The sequence below is a fragment of the Panthera pardus genome, unplaced genomic scaffold (genome assembly GCF_024362965.1).
Source record: "Panthera pardus isolate Hobbes unplaced genomic scaffold, ASM2436296v1 HiC_scaffold_12, whole genome shotgun sequence".
NCBI classification, from domain to species: domain Eukaryota; kingdom Metazoa; phylum Chordata; class Mammalia; order Carnivora; family Felidae; genus Panthera; species Panthera pardus.
Genome location: NW_026526677.1, coordinates 44,937,698 through 44,964,476, shown reverse-complemented (window position 1 = coordinate 44,964,476; position 26,779 = coordinate 44,937,698). Strand labels below are relative to the sequence as shown.

Below are 26,779 nucleotides of genomic sequence, written 5' to 3'. Positions count from 1 at the left end.
CTTGAGGCAGTAAATGGAAAGAAGCACAGTACACTGGAGGTGGACACTCACTGACAGGATGACTGTGTTCTCACACTTGCCACTGCTTCTCTGTCAGCCTCCAGAAAATAGAACATGAACCCTAACGATAAGCTTGTGTCAGGGCTCTGCTGCTTGTTTCTGGGAACTTCTGTCTGTACACCTGACTCATTCTGCTGCTATTTTCCTGCCACTTGCTCCACCCACCCAATGGACTTCTACACCCCCACCCCCTCAGTGCTGACTGCCACTGGAACCACAACTAAGCTAACCATACTACTTACAAAACTCAGCTATCCTGTAAGACCTTGCCTTACCCTAATAGACAGATCCTGTGAATGCTCCAGGTTGCTCCCAATCTCTATCTTCCCTGGAGAAATGGGATATCAATATTAAAAGTAACCATTTATTTGGGGTGCCTGGGTGGCTCAGTGGTTGAACATCCAACTTCAGCTCAGGTCATGATCACACAGCTCATGAATTTGAACTCCATGTTAGACTCTGTGCTGACAGATCAGAGCCTGGAGCCTCCTTCGAATTCTGTCTCTGACTCTCTCTGCCCCTCTCCCACTCATATTCTCTCTCTCTCTCTCTCTCTCTCTCTCTCTCTCTTTCTCTCTGTCTCTCAAAAATAAAATGAATAAACATTAAAAAATTTAAGAATAAGTAACCATTTATGGAATGTTATGTACCAAGAACTGTACTATTTTTATATGGATTTCCTTCTATGATACCTGTAACAACCCTAGAATGTAGGCACTATTGTTATTTCCACTTTTCCACAGAAAAGGAAACTGAGTCTTAAAAAATTTGGAAGCTTGTTCAAGGTCACACACTAGTAAATGGTGGAAACAGGAGTCTAATGATGACCTTGAACCAGTAGGATATTCATATTTGAAATAAGGATAAACTGATCCATATAACTGCATGGATGAATGTCAAAACTATGCTAAGTTAAAGAAGCCAAACTCAAAGGGCTACATACTATATGAGTTCATTTATACTATATTCTAAAAAATGCAAAACTGTAGAGACCAGAAACAGATCATAAGTTGCCAAGGGCTGGGGATGGAGGAATGCAGTTGAGTACAAAGGGACACGTGGTGATTTTTGTAGGTAGTAGAAATATTTTGTATTGTGATTGGTTACATGATTGCATGCCTTTGTCAAAACTCGCTAAACAATACATTAAAAATGATAATTTTTATTGAATTTAAAAAATATTTTCTTTTCTTTTTTTTTAATGTTTATTTATTTTTGGGTGACAGAAAGAGAGAGCATGAGCAGGGGAAGGGCAGAGAGAGAGAGAGAGAGAGAGACAGACAGACAGACAGACAGAATTCAAAGCAGTCTCAGTGTCATCACAGAACCCAGCGGGGGGCTCGAACCCTCGAGCTGCGAGATCATGACCTGAGCCAAAGTCGGACACTTAACTAACTGAGCCACCTGGGTGTCCCTAAAATATACTTTATTTTCTAAAGAGAAATAAAGCAGACAGTAATTTTCTTCTTTCTGGGTGGGGGAGAGGCAGAGAGAGAGGGAGAGAGAGAGAATTCCACACAGCCTCCTCGCTGTCCGCACAGAGCCCAGTATGGGTCTCAAACTCACAAACTGTGAGATCATGACCTGAGCTGAAATCAAGAGCTGACATTTAACTGACTGATCCACCCAGGCCCCCAACAGTAATTTTCTTCTGATTGCCCCAGCAATTGCCCAACTGTGGGAATAGAAGGGAGCAAAAATCAAGGTTTCAGAGGCTTGGTGGAATAAATGAGCTAAGGTGAGAGCTCAGCATCAGGTTGCAAAGATCTGAGGAAAGAGTTCAAGGAGAGGAAATGGAAACAGTCAGCTTAACTTTCCCAAAAAGCCTGGAAGTGTGGGAAAGCCAAAAGATAGACTTTGTGGGAAGAGAACAGGGACAGAAAAAAATTTTTTTTCACTCAGAATGAGAAAATTTGAACGTCTTTACTTCAAGGGAGAAGCTCCTCAGTGAAAAAGAGATTAAAGGTGGAGTTTACCCATGTATTTGCCATCTCTAGCACTCTTTATTCCTTTATGTAGATCTGAGTTTACATCTATTTTCATTTCATTTCAACCAGAAGTCCTTCAGTATTTCATATACTGCAGGCATGCTGGTAATATATTAATGTATTCACTCAGCTTTCATTCATCAAAAAAGTGTTTCATTTCACCCTCATTTTTGAAGGATATTTTTGCAGGATATAGAATTCAAGATTGACCGTTTTTTATTTCTTTAAGAACTTTAAAGTTGTCATTTCATTGTCTTCTGGTTTGTCTTGTTTTTGAAGCCAGCAGTCATTCTTATTTTTGTTTTTCTGATTGTAATGTGTCTTATTGGCTCTGGCTGCTTTTAAGACTTTTTTATTTTCTCTAATTATCATTAATTTATTATGATGTGGATAGATATGATTTTCTTTGTTTTTATGATGTTTGCAGTTTATTGAGCTTCTTGGATCCATAGGTTGATATTTTTCATCAAATTTGGGGTAATTTCAGGCATTATTTCTTTACATAATTTTATACCTAATCTCCCTATCCTCTCCTTCTGGGATTCCAATAACCCTTATATTAAACAACTCACTGTTGTTCCAAAGATCACTGAGACTCTAGTTCATTTTTTTTTTAGGTTTTTGTCTCTGTTTCATTTTAAATTGTTTCTATCACCCTGTCTTTAAGTTTATAGACCTTTTTCTTTGCCATACCCGAATACAGATATTATATTTTCCAGGTCTAGAACTTCCACTGGGTTTTTAAAAATAGTTTCTTTCTCTGCTGAGAGTCCTCATCTGTTTACCCATTATGTCCATCTCTTCCTTTAAGTCCTTCAACTTGAGAGTAGGTGTTTTAAGGTCTTTGTGTGGTAATCGTGACATCCCCATCATCTCAAGAACTCTTTCTTTTGGCTGTTTTTTCTCATGATTATAGATCATATTTTCCTGCTTCTGTACTTGTTAGTAATTTTTTATTGTATGATGGAAATTGGTGAGTAACTGAATTTGTTACCTTCTTCTAAAGAGAAAGGAGTTTTGATCTAGCAGATGGTTAATTTACTGGTATATCTACTTGTTTCACTTTTGAGGCTTGTTTTCTAAGCTTTCTTAGGGTGAGTCCCGAGTAGCCCTTACTCTAGTGTGAAAGTATTTTTCTCCTAAGTTGTGGCTTTTCCACAAATATAATGGCCAGAATGGCCAGCAAGGTTCCTCAAATATGGATGGTTGGAAGTCCTACGTCTTCAGCATTGTGTGACTTCTGCACTCTCCATTCAGCTCTTAGCTCCTCAGTAGCTATATTTCCCAGGCTTGTGAAGTTCTGTCCTGCACATATACAGCTTAGTGTTTGGGCAAAGACGTAAAGGGACTCCTATGCATATTTATGAAATTCCTCCTTTGTGACATTCTTACTAGTAAATTCTTACCCATTGACCTTAGCATCCCCAGGTTCCTGCCTTTGCCTCCTCAGCTGAGCCAGACTGTCATGCTCTGCTGTCTTCCACCTTCCTATACCACAGACCAGAAAATGCCCAGAACAAACATAAGGCTCACCTCTTTCCCTTATCTCAAGGGTCACAGTATTTTTGCTGTCTATTTTCTAACACCTGAAAATTGGTGCTTCATATATTTTACCCTATTGTATAGTCACTTATGTTGAGAGGGCTAGCCCAGTGCCATTTATTCCTTCAGAGTCAGAAGCAGAAGTTGTGTTAGCATGTATAAATTTGGAGGTTGTCTATAGATAAAACTATCCTATTGTCTTCTCTACTTCACATTGCCTTCAAGATAAAAACTTTTTATTAAGACATTCATATCCCTTCTGATATGCCTGGCTAACTGGCTTCCTCACTGATCATCCCTTCTTTACAAATACACTCTCTCTCTCTCTCTCTCTCTCTCTCTCTCTCTCTCTCTTCACTTTGACCTACCTTGTGCTTTTACATCTACTCCTGGCTTTCTGGTATGCTATGCTTTTGCACATACTGGCCCTTCTACAAAAATACCCTCCCCTTTCCCTTTAATTGCCTTGTCAATTCCCACTTATCCTTTAGAAGGTAGCTCAGCTGTCATCTCCTCCAGAAAGCTCTCTCTAGTACAGTCTGGGTTAAATATCCCTCATGTGTGCTATTGTGTCACTCTGCTTTGCCTTTATCCAAGCTATATTATGTACACTTCATTGTAATTGCCTGTTGTGACCTGTCTTCCATACCTTCCCACCATCCTCCAGACTGAACATCTTAAGGAGCAGGACTAAGTCTGATTCTGCTCAGAGACTCCACGGCCTAGCACAGATTTTGTCAATCTTTTTCTGTGAAGGACCAGATAGTAAATATTTTACAGTTTGCAGGCCAGACAGTTTCTGTTATAACTACTCAACTCTGCCACCATAGCAGGAAAGCAGCCATGAACAACACATAAATAGTTGTGAAATATAAAACTTCATTGGAAAAAAAAAAAAAGGCAGTGGGCTGTGGCTCGCTGGTTTCTAACCTAGCATATAGTATTCCTAGTAAACATTTATTTAGTGAATGAATTAATAGAATAGAATATTATTATTGGAAGCCTCAGAGGAAATGCAAAAGGATACAACAAATTGTGTCAGTGCAAGGGTTTTCCCTAGAATGGAAATGTGACACTTTCCTTAAGACCTTAAGGAAAGAAAAAAGACTAGCTGAGTTAAGAAGGCAGAAAGATAGAAAGTTGAGGAATTTCTGGCCAAATTGACAGATCTCCCCATGCAGGGTTTTTTCCAGGAGGCCATACTGGGATGGGATCCTGAAAAACAGAATAGCTTGGTCAGAGTGAGTTCCTGAAGTAGCCAAGCACAGGAAGAGCCAGAGGGCAAGTACAAGCTGCGTTCTGGGCAGCACCCAGGGGCAAACCCAGAGGAGCCAAGTTCTGTAGCTGAATCCAAGGCATCGAAACCCCAAGCAGATTCTGGAACTGAGCCCAGGGAGAGAATAACAAGGGCAAAAGGGAAGTGAGATCCAAGACAACTTTTATGAATAGGGCTGGCAGGTCCACAGCATTTTTCAATTGGTCACTGGCTACATGATGCCTAGATAAGTCTGTTGTTGGGTTAACCTTGGTCTTCTCAGAGGAGTTAAGTGAGAAGGTTGTCCATTTAGAGATGAAAGGACGAGAAGTGTCTGGAACTTAGGGATTGGAGAAGCTCTGGTTCAGCAGATCCATAAGGACCCATCCAGGGCTAAAACCCAGGGCTAAAAGGATACATTGGGTGAGGCTGAGGTTGGGTAATGGGAGTTTGTAGCAATGTAGACACTGAGGTTGTAGGACATTCTCCAGTGAAGCGCCATGAATGTTATGTCAAGGAATTATATGGATGACTTTCTGCAGGACTGAGATTGGCAAGGGAACGCAGCCACTGACAAAGCAGGCTAGGAAATCTGGGTTGTTACTGAATACCTGTCATGCACAGAACACTTCACAGAATCCGTGTACATATAACATGCCTCCTTCTGCATAAGACAAAAAGCCAGACATGGTTCTTCTTTCATCAGTAATGGTCTTTTAGGCATCATTGTGAATGTAGGCATCACTGGTGATTTAGCACCAGCAATGACAACAGAAAAAGTGTCAGAAGTGAGGTTACTGCACATATATTCAGTATATCTCTTTGGAGGGGCTTTTCACACAAATGCACCTGGTTGGCTATCAGTATCTCACACTCGCATGTCTGATCATTTCCTCCTCCCAGCTTTCCACCGGGACCCAGGTATGTGTAGGCTACTAGAATACTGCTGGAGCCAGAGAGAGGCATGCTAAAACTAAAGAGCTGTGTAGCCTTATCTGAGAGCCAAAGAGGTTAGCAATAGTCTTCGTTTCTCTGCCCCTGCCCCTGCCCCTTCCCTCAAGACTAAAGCCCTAGAGTTTCACCAAGGACCTCAGCTGTAGCCTTCCTGAGTATTCCTTTAATAAAGCCACAAGTATGTACTTTGTCTCCCTATCGCCAGGCTTCCTGATACCTGGGGTTTCTCCTTCTCTTTCCTCCCTTATTTCCTGGAGGGTGCTGGGGCCCAGTGCTGAACCTCTCTATGTCCCAGCTAAGTGGATGTGCTGACCACCTCATTCTCAGGCCCCAGACTACTGAGTCCCATTTAGATGATTCCCTCCTGGTTTTTCTTTCAGTTTCAGGACCTTGTATCTGTCATTCTGTCATCTCTACCCACCAATTCTAAACCAAGCTGCCTTCCAACCACCTGCTCAGATCTTTTTTTCTTCCCATGCCTTCCAGAAACCTGTCTGGATTTGCCCCATCCTATTCACATTTAATTTGACTGGCTAATATTTATCAAGCCCATTTTATGTTCCAGCCACTAGTCATGACTTTGAGGACTTCAGCCTCAGAACCACACCAGGAGACTGGTCATATCAATATCCAGAGGAAGAAAATGAGGTTGAGAGTGATTACTAACATATCCTATCTAGAACTGAGCTTCAGAACTGAGCCTAGAACACACAGTGGTCTGATTCAAAAACCAGAGCTTTAACTACTTCACCAAACTGCCTCCCAAAGACTGTCCAGTCTCCCCTCTTATTGGCTCATACCTCTGATCCTGTGTTTCTGTTTCCTCTCTGCTGTTCCCAGAGTCAAACCCTACACAACGCATGCAGGAATTGTTGCGTTGTCTCCTCACTCTGGGCCTTCTCCCTTCCCAACACTGGGCACATCCTGGACGTGGTGTGGTGGAGTAGAGAGCGCAGCTCTGGCACCAGACAGATTTGACCTTGAATCCCAGTGTCCTCACTCATCTACTCTTTGATCTTGGGTTAGCTCACTTAACTTCTTTGAGTCTGGGTTTCCACATGTGAAAAATGGGAATTCTTATAGCCTCTTTATCAAGGAACTACTACTACTACTTCTTCTTCTTCTTCTTCTTCTTCTTCTTCTTCTTCTTCTTCTTCTTCTTCTTCTTCTTCTTCTTTCTCCTTCTTCTTCTTTCTCCTTCTCCTTCTCCTTCTCCTTCTCCTTCTCCTTCTCCTTCTCCTTCTCCTTCTTCATGTTTACTGTGATAATGTAGGTCAATCCTTAGCACAGTGCCTGGCACTTAGTGAAGGGTCAGTACATGCTAAGTATTGGCATTTGATTCTTCCCAGAAAGAAACTTCCGTCATGTTTCCCTCCTTTCACAGTGGGCACTCAGTATCCTTCTTGACCCAGTCCTGACTTTCTCCTTCATCTTATCTCTTTGCCTCCTCTACCTCGAGTCCACCAAATAGTCTCCTCTATTTCCTGACCTCTCGGTGGGATGTAGGGAAAAGAACATGTGCTCTGAGGTCAGGCAGACCTGGGTTTGAACACCAGTTTTGACCCTCACTAGCTTTGTGAGCTTTGGCAAGTTCCTTAACATCTCGAGGTCTCAGTTTTCTTATCTATAAAGTGAGAATGAGGTTGTAGTGAGGATTACACCTACGAAAGCATTACACCTGACACCTCATAGGTGTTTAATCATCATATGTGTGTCATTATCAGAATCCCTGCTCCTCCTGTCCTGCCAATCTTCCCGTGGGAGCCTCCTTCCACTGGACGGTCTCCTTGATATTCCAAATTCTTTTAGATTCCTCTTGCGAATTCCCATAATGCTTTCCATCCATAATAGTACCGAGACCTTTGCTTTGTATGGTTCTTTAAAGTTTTCATAGTTCTTTCCAAAACCAGCCCAATTAATTTGCACAACTCTGGGAGATAGTCCAGCTAGTAATTATTACCCCTATCTTTAAAAGGTAAATTGAGGCTCTGAGAGAGTGAATGACATGGTCATGCGTAGAGGCCTGGAGCCCACTTCTTCCGGCTCTTGGTCACCAGTGCCTCTCTTCCTATACCATTCTGCACCTGAGTGACTGCCATTCACCTGAAGTCATCGCCCTTTCTAATGTTGTGGATTGTTTTCCATGGGTACCTGCCTTGTCTCCCCAGGGAGAAGTCTGGTCCCTGCCCCTGGCCTAGTGCCTTGCAGATATCTGTTATATGGTTGATGTCATTCAGTGGATTAGAATTTGATTTAATGTGATATGTTGCAAGACCATTGTAGGAAACTAACAACTAAATTGATCAGAAAGTCGAACTGGTACAATGACATTTTATTCAAGTGTAAGGAACCACAAAGACAGATCCCACTCTTGCGACACCTGCCTCTCTGCACTCATGCCTTTAGACTTTGATTCCTTGGATTTGGGGACTTTGGAGTTGCCTGCTCCATCCTCTCTGCTCTGCGATCTTGTTTCTATAATATCCCTGACCATGCTGGATTGTGAGTAATCTGCTGAACCATCTGTTTCCCCACCCCCAGGCTGTGAGTCCCTCCAGGGCAAGCACCTTATCCAATTCCTGTCAGTGTCCAGGACCTGCCACTGTGCTTGGCACATAGTAAATGGAAGTTGAATGAATAAATCAGAAAGACCCATCTGGGTCCATCCCCTCATCTCCCTATGATTGTGCTCATTCCTATTCTCTTATTCCATAGTATATAGATTTCTTATCGCCTATACTGAATAAAAGGCAGGTTTCTTGTTTTACTCATTTTGTAGCCTCCCTAACAACCAGGAAAGGAGGAAACTATAATTATTGAGTGTCTATTGTGTGCCAGTAGTGATTTCATATATTATCTCATCTTTTAAAAATTGAATTTAATTCTTATAATAGGTCAGTAAGATAGGCATTATCATCTTTGAATTACAGAGGAAGGAGCCGAGACTCAGGGAAATAAAGTAATTGGAATTTGACCAAGTTTACATAGCTAGAAAGTGGCAATGCTAGCATTTGAGTCCTTGTAAGACCAATGTCTCTCTTTTTCGTTGCTGCTTGGTGTTTGTTTTTTAACAGTATGCAGGTTAGCTGAGTGTGTTAGCCCAATAGGTGTCAGGAACTCTGCAGAGCTGAAACTTGAATTTAATCATATTGAATCAAATCTGTGCAAGCCTGCTCCCAAATGCTTCGAGCACATATACTGCCACCTTCCCCTTTGACTGTTTGCGTGAAATGCTTTTGAAAACATGGGCTAAGCATTCTCAATGCATCAGACACAGTGCTAGGCGCTAGGGACAGCACTGAGGACAGGTCTCCTCAGGGAGGTTATAGTCTGGTGGGGAAACAGACATGTAACAGTGATCATAAATGTTATCTGTGCTATGGGGAGACGGGAGACAAGACTTAGGTCAGCCTGGGGGCTCCTGGGGGATTCTGGGTAAATTATGAAGGAGGGATGAGAGTTGGCCAAGCCAAGCAGGAGGAGAGCATAGAGGTAACAGCATGAGCTAAGCCCCTGAGGTGCAGAATTACAGGCAGGGTAGGTCTGGGAAAAGGGGGCATTTTGGTAGAACAAGGCAGAAGAAGCAAGAGACGCTGAAGCTGGTCTCCCTGTGTTCACAGCGTGAACCAAAGGTCACATGTGGCTCCCAGCCCTTGGCCTTACATAAGTAGTGCTCTTGACTTAGATGACAACCAGGAGAGTCTCCTCACCCAGGAAGTGAGTTACACAAAAAGCTGGCAGCATATCCATCTGTCTTCTCTAGGGAAATGATGGATGAACACAGTGTTTGCATTTCCCTGATGTGTAGGAAATAATGAGCAGGCGATTGGGCAGGCTTACACAGTGACATCATGTGCCTGGGGCAGGGCATGGCAGCCCTCAGCAGGCTGGGAGGGTGGCTTTGTGCCCGTGTTCTTGATGGGCGCCTGGAGCAGAGGGCTCTGGGGTAGCAGGGAGCTCATGTAAACCGGATCGGGCCCTGTTCAGAATGGTTTTCTTATGTGGTAGAGTAAAGCAGAGAGTTCTGTCACCCCGGGCCACAGGGGAGTGAGCTGCAATTGTTACTTGTGTCCACCCAGTTCGAGTTTTCCTCCTCACTATGCCTGAAAATGTCCTTTAACTCAGGACTTTATTAACCAACCAAAGAATGGCTGAGAACTGACCTGGCCTTATGATGGACTATATGTTCATTAACCAGCATATACACATATATATACATCAATACTCATCACAGCAGAAACAAACCCAGTGAAGTGCTGATGTTGACTCTCCATTCCTCTCCCTCCTCCCCCTGGCACTTGGAAGACCCCTCAGTCAGTTTTGCCTTGGTCCTGTCCAGATCTTGTTCTGTTCTCCCCCCACATCACCCACTGGTTCCCTCCTGCACCTCCCTCCTCGTTCATCCACGTCACCCTGATGTCATCTTCCTCACCACGTCACCCTTCCCTCCTGTAGGCACCCTCCCCCGTGATCCTCACCAGACCGCTGTGGACCAGTCCCTTCCACATACCCAGACCACCTCTCCCCATCCTCTCCCGTGGCTAGTCTGACTACCCCTCATCCTGGAAGGCACAGAAAAGCCAGCTCAAAGCCAACCATGCTTATTTCCAAGAGCTTCCCAAGCCCACACTCATTCCCTCTACCCTTTGCTCCTTGCTCTCCCCCCACAGCCCCACACTCCCCTTTTGCTCCCTCTAATGCATGCTTCACACGGCTGCCTAGATGACTTATCTAAAATTCAACTGCGAGTATGCCATTCCCCTGCTCAGGACCCTTCAGCGGTTTCAGACCCTTTCAAATGGCATCCAAATTCCTGAGGCATGTGAGGCAGAGCCATCCATGAGCAGGCTCCTTTCTACCTCCCTGGCATCGTTTCCTACCTCTCCCCTGACAGTTGGTGACACAGCAATGCTAAATTACTTATGGCTCCCCAAACACACAGTGTTATTTAATGGTTCTGAGTCTGCCAGAAATAGCCTCTCCTCTCTATTCCGTCTTACAAATCTGATCAGCCTTTAAAAGTCTTGCTGAAACCCTTCCCTGAAACCCAGAATGATTTCTGTCTATTGTTGTCCTGTCTGCATATTCCCAAGACCACCTTGTTTACAGCAATGGTTTTATTCATCCCTGAATAGCACAGGGCCTAACACAGAGTGGGGGCTTAGCCAGTGCTGGTTGAATAATTGTCCAATTACACTTTCTTTGCAACATTTAAGGGACTCGTGCATTAGCCACAGCCACACTGATACCTGCATTCTGATTGGCTTTCCCAGGTCGGGCCAATCACTGGTCTGCAATCATTGGTGGATCCCACTCCAAGAATTATGTGCTATGGGAGTACGGAGGATATGCGAGCGAAGGTGTCAAACAAGTTGCAGAATTGGGCTCACCTGTGAAAATGGAGGAAGAAATTCGGCAACAGGTAAGAAAAACAATCACAGAATGACCCAAAACCAGGAGTGCAGTCAAAACATCCCTTAGATTTCTTTCCTGGGGGCTTGAAATTCACAGTACAATGTGCTGGAAAATCGGTGCCATAGGAAGCAAAATCTATTTGCTGAGTTTGGGGGTTTATGTCAATGTGAGGACAGAGACACACATGTCTATCCTGTTGTCTCAGATTTTCCCCGACTGTATTTGCATTTTCTTCAGTTTGTACTAAAATCAGCTGCTGTGGCCACGTTTTGGGATGCACCCTCCTGAGAGTCAATGCAGTTGGTTATGGTTTTCTTGCTATGATCCTTGAGAGGGTCGCAGAAGTGACACCGAAGTTGTCCACACCAGAATCACTATTCCAAAAATACACTGCATATCAGCCCATGCTTTTTGCGACTATGCCTCGAGGTGTTTAACAAGTTAGTTGGTCATTAGTTGTAATAATTAGGGACTGAGGATCTTTTATGTACCATGTACTGTGTGCCACGGGGCCAGGAACTGTACCATTATCTAGCCACCCGCCCCCCCATCCCATTGAGAGTTAAGGGAGAAATAGCCCATCGTTCTTTTTGATTTGCTTGGCTGACAGTGCTATCGTCCCTCATTAAAAGCACTAGAAAGAGGCCGAAGAAGCATCTGGCAAGAAGAGCTGCCATTTTTCCACGGCCATTCACAGGCTGTACTGTGGAGAGGTGATGGGCCAGCTTCGGCTGGTACCACGCACTCACAGAAGCCCTTCAGGCCTGAGAGGGCCCACTGGGCAGATACGGCTCACTGCTCACAAGTGCTCAGGAGGGAGTAAGAAAGGAGCAAGCGTGCTTGGAATGTGGTCATTTCAGAGCACAGGTCACTGCGAGGCTGTCCCACATCTCCTAAGACTGCAGGAGGCCCTGGGGACCTGTCTCAGGACGTGTGTGTGCCCACAGGCCTGAGCAGCACAGGAGGGCAAGCTAAGCTGAGGCCCCTGGTGCCTCCCTGTGAAGTCTCCCGTCGGGACTCCAGGCTGCCCACAAACTTTAAACTGAATGCAGCACAGGTCACCCTGACTCCTCCTATAATCTCCTGAAGAATCCTTTTGGACCAGAATCCAAAAATTCCCAGGAATTAGCTTATGTTTTTTATTAATTTGATTTAAAGCCTTTTCTACACTCTGGGGAAAAAATGTCTAACCAGATGTTTCAAGATTGCATGTTATTCATCACAAGTGTATCTAACCAACTAGCTAGTATTTCCCAGACTCTGGCCGGCATGCTCGTAACTCGCCTTGCTCATGCACATATACCTGTGAGGCCATGGAAGACACCACCTTTTTTTTTTCTAACTTTATTTATTTTTGGGAGTGCAAGTGGGGGAGGGGCAGAGAGAGAAAAAGAGAGAGAGAATCTCAAGCAGGCCCCACACTGTCAGTGCAGAGCCCAGTGCAGGGCTCAAACCCGCAATCCGTGAGATCATGACCTGAGCTGAAGCCAGCTGCGTGACCGACTGAGCCACCCAGGCACCCTGGAAGGCATCGTCTTGGTCCTAATCTGTCCAGCCTGTCATGGGGAAGGATCCTTTGCGATCCTGAGGGTCCACGTTCCTGGTTCTCAAGCACAGGATTCTGGTACACTGGCTTGGCAAGTTCCGTTGTGTGGTATGATAAAACAACACACACACACACACACACACACACACACACACACACACATTACAAATAATAGTTGAAACACTGAAGTTTGAAAATAAATTAGGTCAAGGTCAAGGGCATCTTCTTAATAATGCCAGTCTCATTCAGTGTCCTTCTCAAGAGATTCCTGGAGAGAAGAGAAGCATGTATGAATCATGAGAAACTGGGACCAGTTGTGCCAGCAAGCATTATTTATCATGTGTCATAGCAGCAAAAAGGTTGGAAGCTGATGGATGGGGCCCCCAGCCTTAGAACATCCCCCTTAGGAAAACATTCTTTGCTTGGTGTGTTCCTAACCAGCACACATGGGATTAGCTATCTAATCCCACAGTCTGCCTATCCCAGCTGGCTAGTATTCCTGACATTAAACCATAATAGGTTTAATTATGAATACTGCACCTGGGAGTTAAAATCCCACTGAACATTATCTCAGGGTCTATCACTGTCTTTCAGGCCCCCTGGTGTGGGTGTCTACTTTTAGCACTCATGTCTAGTCTGAGAAGACAGTAGTATTATCCCTGTTTTACCAATAAGGAGACTGAGCCCCAGTCAACAGCCAGAGAATACTGGAAGTTAAACCCAAATCTGTCTTGCTCCAAAGCTTGTACCAAATATATAATTTGCAAGGCCTAGTGCAAAGTGGGGCCCCTTGTTCAAGACTTAAGAATTCTAAGATGGTGCTGCTGTAAGAGATGATGTAAGAGAGAGATGTAAGAGAGAGAGCACACGCACATGTGAGTGGAGAAGAGGCAGAGAGAGAGGGAGAGAGAATCCCAAGCAGGCTCTGCACTGACAGTGCGGGGTTCAATCCCACAAACCATGAGATCATGACCTGAGCCGAGATCGAGAGTCGGACACTCAACTGACTGAGCCACCCAGGCACCCGATGCTGTGAATTTCATAGCGTGGGGCCCTGAGAGTCTGCTGGTCACACACCCTTGAAGGTGGCCCTGCCAGTCCACTTGCCTGCCCGGTACAGCTGCCCCACAAAGAAACCCCTCTCACCAGCCTCTTAAATAATCCCTGTTTCCAGAGCTCCACTAGCAGTGCATCAAGCCCCAGAGCCCCTTGGAAAGTCAGCCAGAGAGAGTGATTTCCAGGCCCCTTTAGTTCCAAACCATTCATAATTCTCAATATTGTTCCCTGCAAACACATAATTTATTATATTTTTCTGTAAGTCAGGTAAGAAACAACATAAAAAAGAGCAAGAATATGAATCCTTCCAGAATATAAAAGTGTCCTCTGAATAACTGGGAACTTGTTTGAACACATCTACAAACTAACACAGTGTTCTCAGCCTTTAATGCCTTATATCCTACCAATCACTCTATCAAAGAACCTGAGTCCAACCAGGATGGGGGGGAAAAAAAAGCCCTTTTTTCCCAAGAAAGACATTTATATGCTTACTAGCATTCTCTTATTATAGACTTATCGCTCACCTGTAAGTTTCAAGGGCATTAAAAATCACAGTAGATATTGTTGGAGGTAAAGCTTATGCTAATGGCTTTCAAACACAAATGAACAAAAATAATAACCCCATTAGTAGTGGAAAATTGTAATAATATTGTTGAGTATAAATTTTACTGTTACTCTAACTGCAAAACGTCAAGAAAACTAATGAAAAATCACCATCACGTTATTGGCTATACCACTGATGGCCAGAAAGAGACGAGGAAACGCCCAATGCACACTTCTTAGCGGACAGACAGAGTGTCCTGATGACCAGTGGGGAATGTGGATTAGAAATACTGAGCTCAGGCTAGACCTTCAAGTCACAAAGAGGTAACCCTAGGCAGGTGGAGGCAGTAGAGAATGTTAGATCAACTTGTAGGTGGACCCAGGAACTAAAAGTGAGCGGATATTTGCTCACTGTTAGGAAAACGTTGCACTGAGTCCGTTTCCACTTTATCAAGCACACCCTTATGGCATGTGTCCAAGGCATCTGGTTCTCTGCCAACGATGCCCATTCACCGTGTTAGTCATGCTAGAAACCTGAGCATCATCCTCGATTCTCTCCCCTGCCCCAACTTTTGCCTTCTGTCCTAAGTTCATCCAGTTCACTCCCTCATCACCACTGCTCCACTAAGCCGCCCTCCTCTCCTGCCTGAATTATTGCACTAGCTTCCTGATCTCCCTGCCTCCAGTCTTCTTCCTCTTATCCACACTGCTCTAGGGCCATTTCAAGAAAACACAAATCAGATTATGCCATTGCCTCCGACTAAGATGTCCTAACTGACCCTAAGATAAAGTTCAAACTCCTGATCATAGCTTGAGGACCCTTCCTGATCCAGGCTTGTCTCACCTGTCCATCTTATTTCTTGCTTCCGCTCTAAGCTTTGCCCATCCAGAGCCTCTTTTACGCTCCCCAAAGAGCCATGCCCCTCTAGCATCTGAATCTTCCCTCAGCCTGGAACATCTTCCAGCCCCCCTTCACCCAGTGAACTCCTAATTATCCTTCCAGGCTCACCTTGTTTCTTCCTGGAAGCCTTCCCTAATTCTGTACAAAATGGGTGACCTTGCCAGGTGCTTGCACAGCACCCTGTACCTCCCCTGTCGTCACCCCCATCACATTGACTGTAAGTCCTTGTTTCGTGTCTCTCCCTCACTAAAATGTAAAGTTCAGATCTGTGCTTTTGGTCGTAGTAGCCTCATGTACAAATGATGCAGCTTGTTATCTGCCCACTTGTCATCTAAAACCTGCTCAATACTTCCCCTTTTCTCCCCACGTGGCCTTAAAACCTCCCCCTCTGCCCCTGGGGCCCACATCCCAGTCCATGACCCCAGTAGGCCATCACATACCAGCTCCTGTTCACTCTTCTAGGTTAGACTTTCCTCCCCATTTCTGGCATCCAGGAAATGTTTCCAAATTTTTCTAAGTTTTCAGTTATGTATTTTTAAAAATTTATCCATTACATTTTGTCCAACTTTTTTCCAATGTTTTATTTGTTTTTGAGAGAGAATACACAAGCAGGGGAGGGGAAGAGAGAGAGGGAGACAGAGGATCTGAAGCGGGCTCCATGCTGACAGCAGCAACCAGCCTGATGTGGGGCTTGAACTCACAAACCACAAGATCATAACCTGAGCTGAAGTTGGATGCGCAACCAACTGAGCCACCCAGGTGCTCCATCTAACATTAAAAAAAAAAAATTTTAATGTTTATTTATATTAGAAAGAAAGAGTGCATGAGCAGGGGACGGGCAAAGAGAGAGATGGAGACAGAATCTGAAGCAGGCTCCAGGCTCTGAGCTGTCAGCACAGAGCCTGACACGGGGCTCAAACTCTCAAGCCGTGAGATCACTACCTGAGCCGAAGTCAGACACTCAACCAACTGAGCCACCCAAGTACCCCACCCTGTCTAACATTTTTGTGTTTGAAGCAGAAGGGAGAAAGTTGAGCTCTTGTGTCAGCTGTGTTTTGTGTTTTGTGTTTTGTGTTTGATGTCCACTTAATATCTCCAGTCCCTAACACAGTATCTCACACATAGTAGGTGCTCAACAAATATCTGAATTAACTGACAAGTGAGTCACATATATTTCTTGCAGAAAACCATGAGCTTTGAATGGTCACTCACTCATGGAAAATGCCCTAGAAAAAAACCACTCCCGCTTTTATATATATCTCTAGCTTCAAGGCTTCCCTGACCGTAAGGGGTCGGATAATGGTGGGCCCTAAAACAGGCATTGAATATTTCATTTCAGGGGCCCCTGCCTTGGAAGATTACTTAAGCCAGCCAGCAGGATTGTCACCCCACCTGTGACACAAGAATCAATAAACAAGCAGGTGTCCTTTTTCTTTAAAGTTAAAATAGTGTATAAGACTCTGGGTACTGGCCAAAAGGGCTTGAGAGTTTTCTTTTCTCATCTCCTTTTAAAGCATTTAAATCATAGTCTACCAAACATTTGTTTTTCCTGATTTTTTATTTTCTAAACTTTGATCACTTTTCTCTAATTAAAACCATTGCCTTCTTGGGGTGCCCGGGTGGCTCAGTTGGTTAAGCGTCCAACTTCGACTTAGGTCACGATCTCACGGTCTGTGAGTTCGAGCCCTGCATCGGGCTCTGGGCTGATGGCTTGGAGCCTGGAGCCTGCTTCTGATTCTGTGTCCCCCCTCTCTCTCTGCCCCTCCCCCGTTCATGCTCCGTCTGTCTCTGTCTCAATAAATAAATGTTAAAAAAAATGTAAAAAAAAAAAAACACCATTGCCTTCTTTCTTATGTTTTCCATGGATTGTGACATGCTGCCTCATCTGGTTGAGAAAGTCACTCGCACACCCACACACACTCATTACCAGCTTTTGTTTGTGACAATAAAGCTCCACTGATCTTCAGTACACGGGAGAAGTAGTACTGTATAATAACTGAAAGCATTGGCTCCGAATCAACATTGCCTGCGTTCATTCCTGGCTCCATCACTTACTGTGTGACTTTGGCAAGCTGCTTAACCCCTCTGTGCCTTGGTTCCCTCTTCCATGAGATGAGGATGGTAAGAGTGCCAACTTCAGAGGGTTACTGTGGGGGCTAAGTGTACTGATATGCATGAAGTGCTTGGAGCAGAGCCTTTCCTGTAGAAAGCACTCCCTAAATGCTACTGATCTCTGCCATGTTTTCATGGTTGGGTCTCCATTTCCTCATCAGTAAATCAGGGGTTTGTCCTCAGATGGAAAAGCCTCTGCAGGAACCAGAAAAGCTGGTGGCTCAAATTGTTCAAGTTCACCATGTCACTCCTCAGCCTGAGAATGCCCACAGAATGAGGACACGACTCCTTTGCCACCCCCCAGGCTCTGCCTCTGCCTGCTTCTCCTCCCCTGCGTGGCAATGCCATCTCCCCATATGCCCTAACCCTCTGTCCCAAAGCTGAGGGGCAATTTGAGGACAATAACCACACCCTCACATCAAAAAGAAACCGCAACAACAAAACTCCAAACCCATTCCAACTCTATTCCTGTCCTCAGACTCTTCCCCTTCCTTTGAGCAACCTTATCTGGATGTCCGCAGGAGCTAGTTCAATGCCACCTCCAGAACAAGGTCTAGAGGCAATCAAAACCAAGAGATCTTCTAGATGCATCAGGACACAGCCAGAGGTCACACATGCAGACAGGCTCCCAACCTGAGGAAGGAGATGGTCTAATGAAGCTTCTTGATTATATGTAACAGGAACCTACTCAAACTAACTGAAGAACAAAGGAAACTTTATGTAGGGACAAAATAGAACTTAGGAGAACACAAGTTAATACTGAGTGAAAAAAGCCTCAGGAGAGCTATGCCTGGAAGGCATCAAGCTGAGACAAATTGTCACTTTTCTCTCCCACAACCCCACAGTCCCCCAAAGTCACATCGTTTTTTCTACATTTTTTTTTTTTTTTGAGAGTGAGAGAGAGCACACATGTGCATGCGTATGAGTTGAGGAGGGGCAGAGGGAGAAAAAGAATCTTAAAGAGTCTCCATGCCCAGCATGGAGCCTAACACAGGGCTCGCTCTCACAACCATGACATCATGACCTGAGCCAAAAATCAAGAGTCAGATGCTTAACCAACTGAGCCACCCAGGTTCCCCTTTTCTATGTTCTTCTATGTGAATCTCTCCTCCGTCCTCAATAGACCTACTGTCCCTGCTTGTTAATGTTGCACATGGCTCCAAAGGGTGGCTATATAACTCTCTTCCTTGGCTTCCCATAGCCAACTGAGCCTTTTTGGTGACTCTTAGCTGAAACACTAGGAAGACAGATTGATCACTGGACAGTCAGTGCACAGGCACCCCTGTATCAGATATCTACCCTTAGTCTAATCAGTGGCTACCTCCATGTAAAGAACCACACAGCTCGTTACTCCACATAGGAGCTGTGGGTAGGGCAGTTTATACTAAAAAAAAAAAAGGAATGGAAAGTAGAAGGTAAATTGATGGACATTTCAAGGCAGCAGTGGATTGGCAAGAATTAGAACAGATTGCAGAACCTCAACCAAAAGCCCAGAATTCAGGGCAGCATGTCAGGCCTGTAGGAGCAGAAGGGGGGGCACTAGAGAGAACAGAGACAGCATGAAGGAGAAGAGAGATTAACAGAACCCTGGGATGTAGAGCTAAGCCAATTGGGTAAGAAGATGCTGGGTCTAGAGATTGGTTCAGCCACTGAGGTGGAAGCAGGGGGCATCACTAGACCCACGCATGACGATTTGGAAAAAGAGAGATTAGAGAAAGGATATGGGGATGGAAAACACTGTCATGATCACAAATTGCCCTTGCCACCTACTGCCTTGCATTGTTACTTAAAAACCATGAAAACAGTACAAGGCAAGTAGGTAAGTTTTAATGTGGCTTCCGAAGGTCTTTGACCTTGAGTAGGTCACCTAACCTTCACTGAGCCTTAGAGTCTTCATTTGCAAAATGGCGCTAGTGAGAACGGGAACTGCATATGTTGGTTATGAAACAGTATACGCAATAATACACATGCAGTGCCCATCAAAGAATAAGCCCATTATTACTTTTATCATTGGGACAAAAAATTAAGTTGAAGGATTTATCATCCTCCCTTCCTCCCACCTTCTAAGATGCTTTGGTTTTATTGGGTGGGAATGCAATTGGAAGAGGTAAACCGTGCTACAGAGAAGGTGCTAGAGGATGAAGACCATGTAAAGAAGTGAGGGAAGAAGGAAGGTCAGAAAGCTGAGACAGTATTAGAACGTTAAAGAGTGAGAAGAGACATATTTGAGCAGCTGCCATTTTGGAGTGGAAATCAGGGAAAGAAGGAAAAATCCAGAGGAGATTTTTCATGAATTTAATTTCTACAAGAAGAGCCATCAAAAGGGAGTAAGCCCTTTGCAGAACACTGTGTGAGGTAATTTACCCTCTGCTGCGTCCTCAGGAAACATTCAGTAAAGACCTGTGGTGCTTTTCACGCTTCTTGGAGTCAGATTGGGTAGATTCTTCTTTTAGGTATGTCACCCATCTGCCCAGAGCCCCCAGGGGTGCCCAGTTTTATTTGGTTTACATTAATATCCGTACTCATACCTCCTTTGTCCTTCCCATCTCATTCAAGGCTTAACCCCATGGAATGTGTCCAAGTGGGCACGCGGTTGATAGCAATAAGGTGATTCTGAGAGTGGAGATGGGGAAAGGAGTTAAATAAACGTTCTCAGTCACAGACCCTTGATACGGAAATTAGGACATCACTTGAAAGGTGTGATTTCAGTCATACGAAACCTCTTGTTTGCTTTCAGTTGAGTCTTCAAACAAACCCAAATCGCAGTAGGACAGGGAGCCACAGTGATTCAGCAAAGCCTGTTCTTTAATAAAAGTGGCGCGGCTGCCTTCGCTGGAAGGAAGCAAAGCTGCCTCCTAGCAGTAATTCCCAGCCTGCACAGTTTTATAGCAGAGCATCGCTGATCCCTGGAATTTTTCCAAAAATTTCTGTATGAGAGAAATGGGGGGCAACTTTATTCAAAACTTATAGATGATTTCACTCAGGAAAAAAATCTATTTTTACAACCACTGAGCCAAAATATGGCAAACAGAAGGCAAATTTAAATGGGGTATAATTAATAAGCTGCCTTGATATTTAAAGGGAAGTTTGGTAAGGATCTATCAAAATTGTACTTTTTCTTTTTTCTTACTGTGGCAAAAAAAACCACACATAATATTTACCACCTTGATCATTTTTTAAGCGTTCGGTTCAGCAGTGTTGAGTGTATTCACATTGTTATGTGTATATTTTCTTTATGACTCAACATAGTAAATCTATATCTAGGAGTTAGGCTTTCAGAAATATTCTCACACAAAGCTGTGTGGGGAAGGATACTCATTACAGCATTGTTTATAAAAATAAGAGGTGGAAAGAAGCAATCTTTTATCAGTAGGGGACATACTAAAAATTCTGGCTGTGTTAAAGAAAAAAATTCTGGCTGTGTTTCCATAGTTCAAAACCATGCATCTATTAAAGGGAATAAGGCAAGTGTATATGTACTGATATAGAATGTTCCCCAGTATATATTGTTAGGTGGGGAAAAGCAGGACAGTGTCTCTAGCTTGCTGCCATCTAAGTAAGAATCAAATTATTATATGCACATATAGCATTTTCAGTGCATAGAATACCTCTATGAACATACACCAGAAACTCACTGTCTCTAAAGCAAAACGGGAGAGTAGGGACCAGAACTGGAAGTTGTATTCACATTTAATCATATACCCCTTTGTACCATTATACATATACATGTTACCTTTTTAAACAAATGTTACTTAAGTAAACAAACAAAACCTTGATATGAAACTGAATATTGCAGAAAGGCCAAACCCTAAATTTAACCTGTAAATTTAATATGCTCCCCTAGAAACTCGAATATTTTTTTAAATTATCCAGGCTGATTTTATGGAAATGAAAAATTAACTAGTCAAGAAAGCCGGAAAATATCAGAAAGATAATAATGATTGGAGAGAGAGGGGGAGAGAAGACTAGCCAAATCATATATTTGCAAATGCTATATCCAGTAAAGGGTTAATACACAAAATATATAAAGAATTTATACAACTCAACACCAAAAAAAAAACCCCACAAATAATTTGGTTTTAAAAATGGGCAGAGGACCTGAATGGACATTTTTCCAAAGAGGAAATACAGATGGCCACAGACGCATGAAAACATGTTCAGCATCACTAATCATCAGGGAAATGCAGATCAAAACCACAATGAGATAGCACCTTATACCTGTCAGAATGGCTAGTATCAAAAATACAGAAATAGAAAATGTTGGTGAGGATGTGGAGAAAAAGCAACCCTTGTACAGTGTTGGTGAGAATGTAAATTGGTATCGTCACTGTGGAGAACAATATGGAATCTCCTCAAAAAATCAAAAATAGAAATACCATATGATCCAATAATTCCACTACTGGCTATTTACCCAAAGAAAATGAAAACACTAATTTGAAAAGATATATGTACCACTATGTTTATTGCAACATTACTTGCAATAGTCAAGATATGGGAGCAACCCAAGTGTCCGCTGATAGATGAATGGATATGGAAGATGTTACACACACACACACACACACACACACACACACACACACACAGAAGAGTATTACTCAGCCATAAAAAGGATGAGATTGTGCCATTTGTGACAACATGGATGGAACTAGAGGGTATTATGCTAAGTGAAATAAGTTAGACAGAGAAAGACAAATTCCATATGATTTCACTTCTATGTGGAATAAAAACAAAACAGATGAATAAACAAACAAAAGGCAGAATCAGAACTATAAATACAGAGAACAAACTGATAGTTTCCAGAAAGCAAGGGGTTGGGGGAATAAGGAAAATGGGTGAAGGGGAGTGGGAGATACAGGCTTCCAGTTATGGAATAAATAAGTCACAGGAATAAAAGGCACAGCATAAGGAATATAGTCAATGTAGTAACAATGTATGGTGACAGACGGTAGCTATGCTTGTGGTGAGCACAGCATAATGTATAGTGATGTTGAGTCACTAAGTTGTACACCTGAAACCAATATAATGTGTGTCAACTATACTCAAATAAAAATAAATAAATAAAAATAAAACTACATTATAAAACCACATTACATAAAACTGTGTGAAACTAGAGCATGAATAAACAGATCAATAGGATCTAATAGAAAGTGCAGAAATAAAACCAAATTCATTTGAAAATAAGTTTATGAGAAAAGTACAATTTCCTACCAGTTGGGGAAAGATGGATTATTTAATAAATGGTAATGGCACACCTGGAAGCCACGGTCGGGGGGGGGGGGGGTGGGGGGGGGGAGCAGTTTGCTCCGTAATTCATTCCCTTAAACAAAATAAACTCCAGTTATAGCAGAGATTTAAATATTTAAAAATGAAGACATAAGGGTGCCTGGCTGGCTCAGTCAGTAGAGAGTACAACTCTTGATCTTGGGGTTGTGAGCTCAAGCCCCATATTGGGTGTAGAGATTACTTAAAAATAAAATCTAAATAGGGGCACCTGGGTGGCTTATTTGGTTTCGCATCTGACTCTGGATCTCAGCTGAGGTCATGATCTCACAGTTCCTGAGGCACTGATGGCTCAGAGCCTGATTGAGATTCTGTCTCTCCTTCTCTGAATATTGCCCCTCCCCACCTGTGCGCTTGCTCTGTCTTTCTCTCTCAAAATAAATAAATAAACTTTAAAAATAAGTAGAATAAAATAAATAAGTAAAATAAAAAATGCAGACATAAAAGCATTAGAAGAAAATATGAGAGGAATCCTTTTTAGACTCTAGAGCAAAGTCCTCTCCAAGCATGTCACAAAACACAGATGGCCTAAAAGAAAAGACTGATAAAGTAAACTAAAATAACTTTTTAATTATCAAAGAGACTTCAAAATTTTAAAGGTAAAGGACAAAGTGGAGTGGGGGGGAAGATTTGTATCCCATATAATAAACAGAGGGCTGATTTCTTTAATATATACAGAGTTCTTATGGGTTGCTTTTTAAAAAATCAATAAAGCAATAGGAAAAATTATCAAAACACATGGAAATTCAATGGCTTTTAGATATTTTAGAAGATGCTCAGGCTCATTTACAATTATGCAAATGCCAATTCATTCCACAGAGCTGCAATTTTTGATCTATGAGACTTTTGAGAACCCCCTGTGGAGAGAGGTATAGGAAAACATACACTTTCCTAGCTGATTGTAGCAGTAACGATCGGTACAGCCTTGCAGAGAGAGTACATTTCTCTGACTCCGGAGTTCATACCCAGACGTTTACATATGCAGATACACTCGCACATGGGAATGTGCTATCTACTGAACACTGTAACAGAAAAAGTGAAAAAATTTACATATCCATTAATAGGGGACCAGTTAAATAAAAATGAGAATTTGAAATTAAACACTGCCAAGACAAATCGTTTCGTTAAAAAAGAAAGTACAGCAGGGTATTTATAGTGTGCTCTGTGTGTGTGTGTGTGTGTGTGTGTGTTATCCTTTTAGGGACGTATGCTTACATCTCCTGAAGGGTGGATAGGAACATGAATAGAGGTTGTATTACGGGTGGGGGGAGGGGCTGAGATTGTGGGATAGGAGTAAGAGAGGGACCTTCTATCGTATTCTCAAGGTGCTTTTGAATATTGTACCATATTTTTGCAATATCTATTTTAAAAAGTGATTATTCTTATAGTTGAAATAAAAAGGAAATAAGCCAAACACCCAAGCTTAGGAACCTTTCAAAGACACCATATAAGGAAGCATATTGTGTGGTTTGGTGGATTGTTCCGTCCTGGTGATCAACAGAGCTTGTCTAGACTTGCCAACGTGGTGCCAGTGTGCGCTGAAAACCCCCACTAGGTTCCCCGGGGACTGGACTGGTCAGAGGTACAGATTTATAATCCAGAGCAGTTTACTCAGAGAAAGGGTATAAATCATAGCAAAGGAGGAAATGTCAAAGTCGGTGCCTGGACTTAGGTCTGAGGAGTGAGGCCGCCAACGGGAAGCCCACGGAAGCCCAGATGGCATGGAAAAAGCTGAAATGTGCCCAAAGCCTATTCAGGTATGTTGGCAGCTACACTGCCTGGGATGGCCTGATATCTTAAAGGGTCAGACGGGACCAGCCAGAACTTTCTCAAGGCTCCAGAAGCGATCACAGCCACCCCCTCTTCACCTTCAAAACTACCAGGCGGTAGTTCTCTGCGCTGTAAAGGTTTAATACTCTGCAGAAGAGTATTAAATCCACTGCTTATCAGTGGATTGTCCCACGTTCACGGGCCCTGCAGGGGCCTGTGCAAGCCTGTCTCATAAGAGCACGAGCTAAGTCAGCATTACACAAAGTGTGGTCTGTGGAGCGGTGGGGAAAATTTGCTACCAGTCCATGATGCACTAAGTCCAGAAGTTAAGAATAAGCACTTAAAAATAGCAATTTAACAATGTCTAATGAATCGGGTAATTAAAAAATCAGAACTTGGATTTTGTACGCTTTTACTTTTTTTTTTACTATGACATTTTAATTTTACCAAAATACTGTCTGCAACAGATTACATCGTTTAAAAACAATAACAAGCTGGTCTTTCACTACAGAGTTGAGAAGCATTTTCTAGAGGCAAGGACCATATCTGAGTCATTTTCTTACCCCCAGTACCTGAGTCAGGGTCTGGGATACCATAGATGCTTACAGATGGTGGTCTGAAGTCACTGCAGTCCATAGGTTTTTTCTTAAATGAGAAAACTGAGATAAGAAGAATACACATGATGCCCAAATACTGCTGGCAGCACAGATCTGTATCCCAGGACTCCTGACTTCCATTCTGGTGCTTTCTCCTCTCTCTGCTGAAAGAAAGGAGGTAAGGACAGCCCTGAAAATTTCATACTATTGTATGTATTCATTCAGAACTCTGTTTCTGAGACACTTTAGACTTTCCAATGAATATTTGCCATCTAGTGATTTTAAAAAAGGTGTATGCACCTTGCATCAACTTCATTCATTCATTCATTCATTCATTCATTCATTCATGTGTCAAATACCATATTTGGGAAATCCCATGTCCTTAAGAGGCTCATGGTCTCTTGAGAAAGACCTACATGGAAACAGGTGATTACAACACAGTGTGACGTGGGCCGGGAAAGTCAAGTACAGAACACACTGGGAGCGCAGAGCAGGACCTTCCCTGCTTCAGGAGATGGCAATTTCATGAATAGCATTAAACTCAATAGTTTGATGCTCAAAAAAAAGCACGAGTCCATTTCTTGTCTTGCTCTTCCTGGACCATCAGGATAGCAGTTTTTATTGTCACCTTTTCTGTGTGAGGATGAGCTCATGAACTGAGTGTGCTAGGAATGTAGCCAGTACATGTCCTTTGGCTGAATGAGGTGGCTGTCCCAAGGGCCATAGCCCTCACCGCCACTGCATCTGGTCTTCAGGTCTGCTGGAGAATGCCTTATTCATTTCCCACCTCTGATCAGAGCATCTGTGAAGGTCCTTCCTGGCCATGCAGTTCTCTTGGGCTCTCTCATACTGGAGCTCTCCTGAAGCTAAGCCTGGCATTCCCAGACAAACAAGTTCATCCAGTTGTAGAACCAAGAGCCATCCACCCGGTAGTCCAGCTTGCTTGCAGTGAGGGATGCATGGCATAAGGCAGTAGAAAACAGGTCTGTAAAGGCTTTCTCTGAAATTAGAGGTTGGAATCGTCTTGTGAACAAAATTGAATACCAGGCTGTGGAGATTACATGTAGGCTAGTAGGAATGGGGCGCCATTAAGGGTTTCTGGGCAGGCACATAACCAGAGACCAGGGCATTCATTCATTCAACATAATTATTGGCGTCTATTGTGTGCAGAGCACTGAACAAGACCCCGTGCTAGGTCCTAAAAGCGCAGAAGTAAGTTAAGACCTGGTGTGGGAGTCATATCACGTCATCCCCCTGGGTTATAATGCACTCTTTACCTCCATGCAACCATTTAAAATCTTTGTCTCAGGGAAGGAAAGAAATTAAATTGTCTGAGAAACTTCCTACTATATAAAATTAGCTACAGAAATTATAAAGCCATAAGTCAGACTCCCAGTTGTTCTGTAACTATATAAACATAGCAATTTTTCCTTAGGATAGAAATCTAGAAGCAAACAAACCAAAGAGGAAACAGGAGCCCCGCCTCATGGAGAGATGGTCTGCTGTCTCCTCAGGTTCCCTCCTCACATGAGAACATGCCTCGTTCACACCATGGAGCCAATGAGGCTTGCGAGACGTGGCTTGGAGGGCTGGGGTAGCAAAGGGTAAAGCAAGCAATCACAAGCTGATGAACTGCGTGTTATGGTAGAGTTTTGTGGAAGGGTACGTGGGGGCACTAAGGAGAAAGTATCGGTTCTGATCAATTCCATCTTGAATTAAGGACCTCACAAAGCCATGAGTTGAATTTTGAAGGATGAAGAG

At 43.3% G+C, this 26,779-nt stretch overlaps 1 protein-coding gene across 3 annotated transcripts in view; it reads left to right on the top strand.

Annotated features, from left to right (window-relative positions):
• Positions 1–26,779, top strand: part of SPON1 (spondin 1) — a 259,322-nt gene that overhangs the window by 135,149 nt on the left and 97,394 nt on the right. For all 3 annotated transcript variants that reach the window (XR_002081851.2, XR_002081850.2, XM_019456395.2), the window contains exon 6: positions 11,073–11,221. Coding sequence is in view for 1 of the 3 variants with exons in the window: in XM_019456395.2 (XP_019311940.2) it covers positions 11,073–11,221 (149 nt within the window). In the remaining 2 variants the exon portion in view is untranslated. The remainder of the gene's footprint in view (positions 1–11,072; positions 11,222–26,779) is intronic.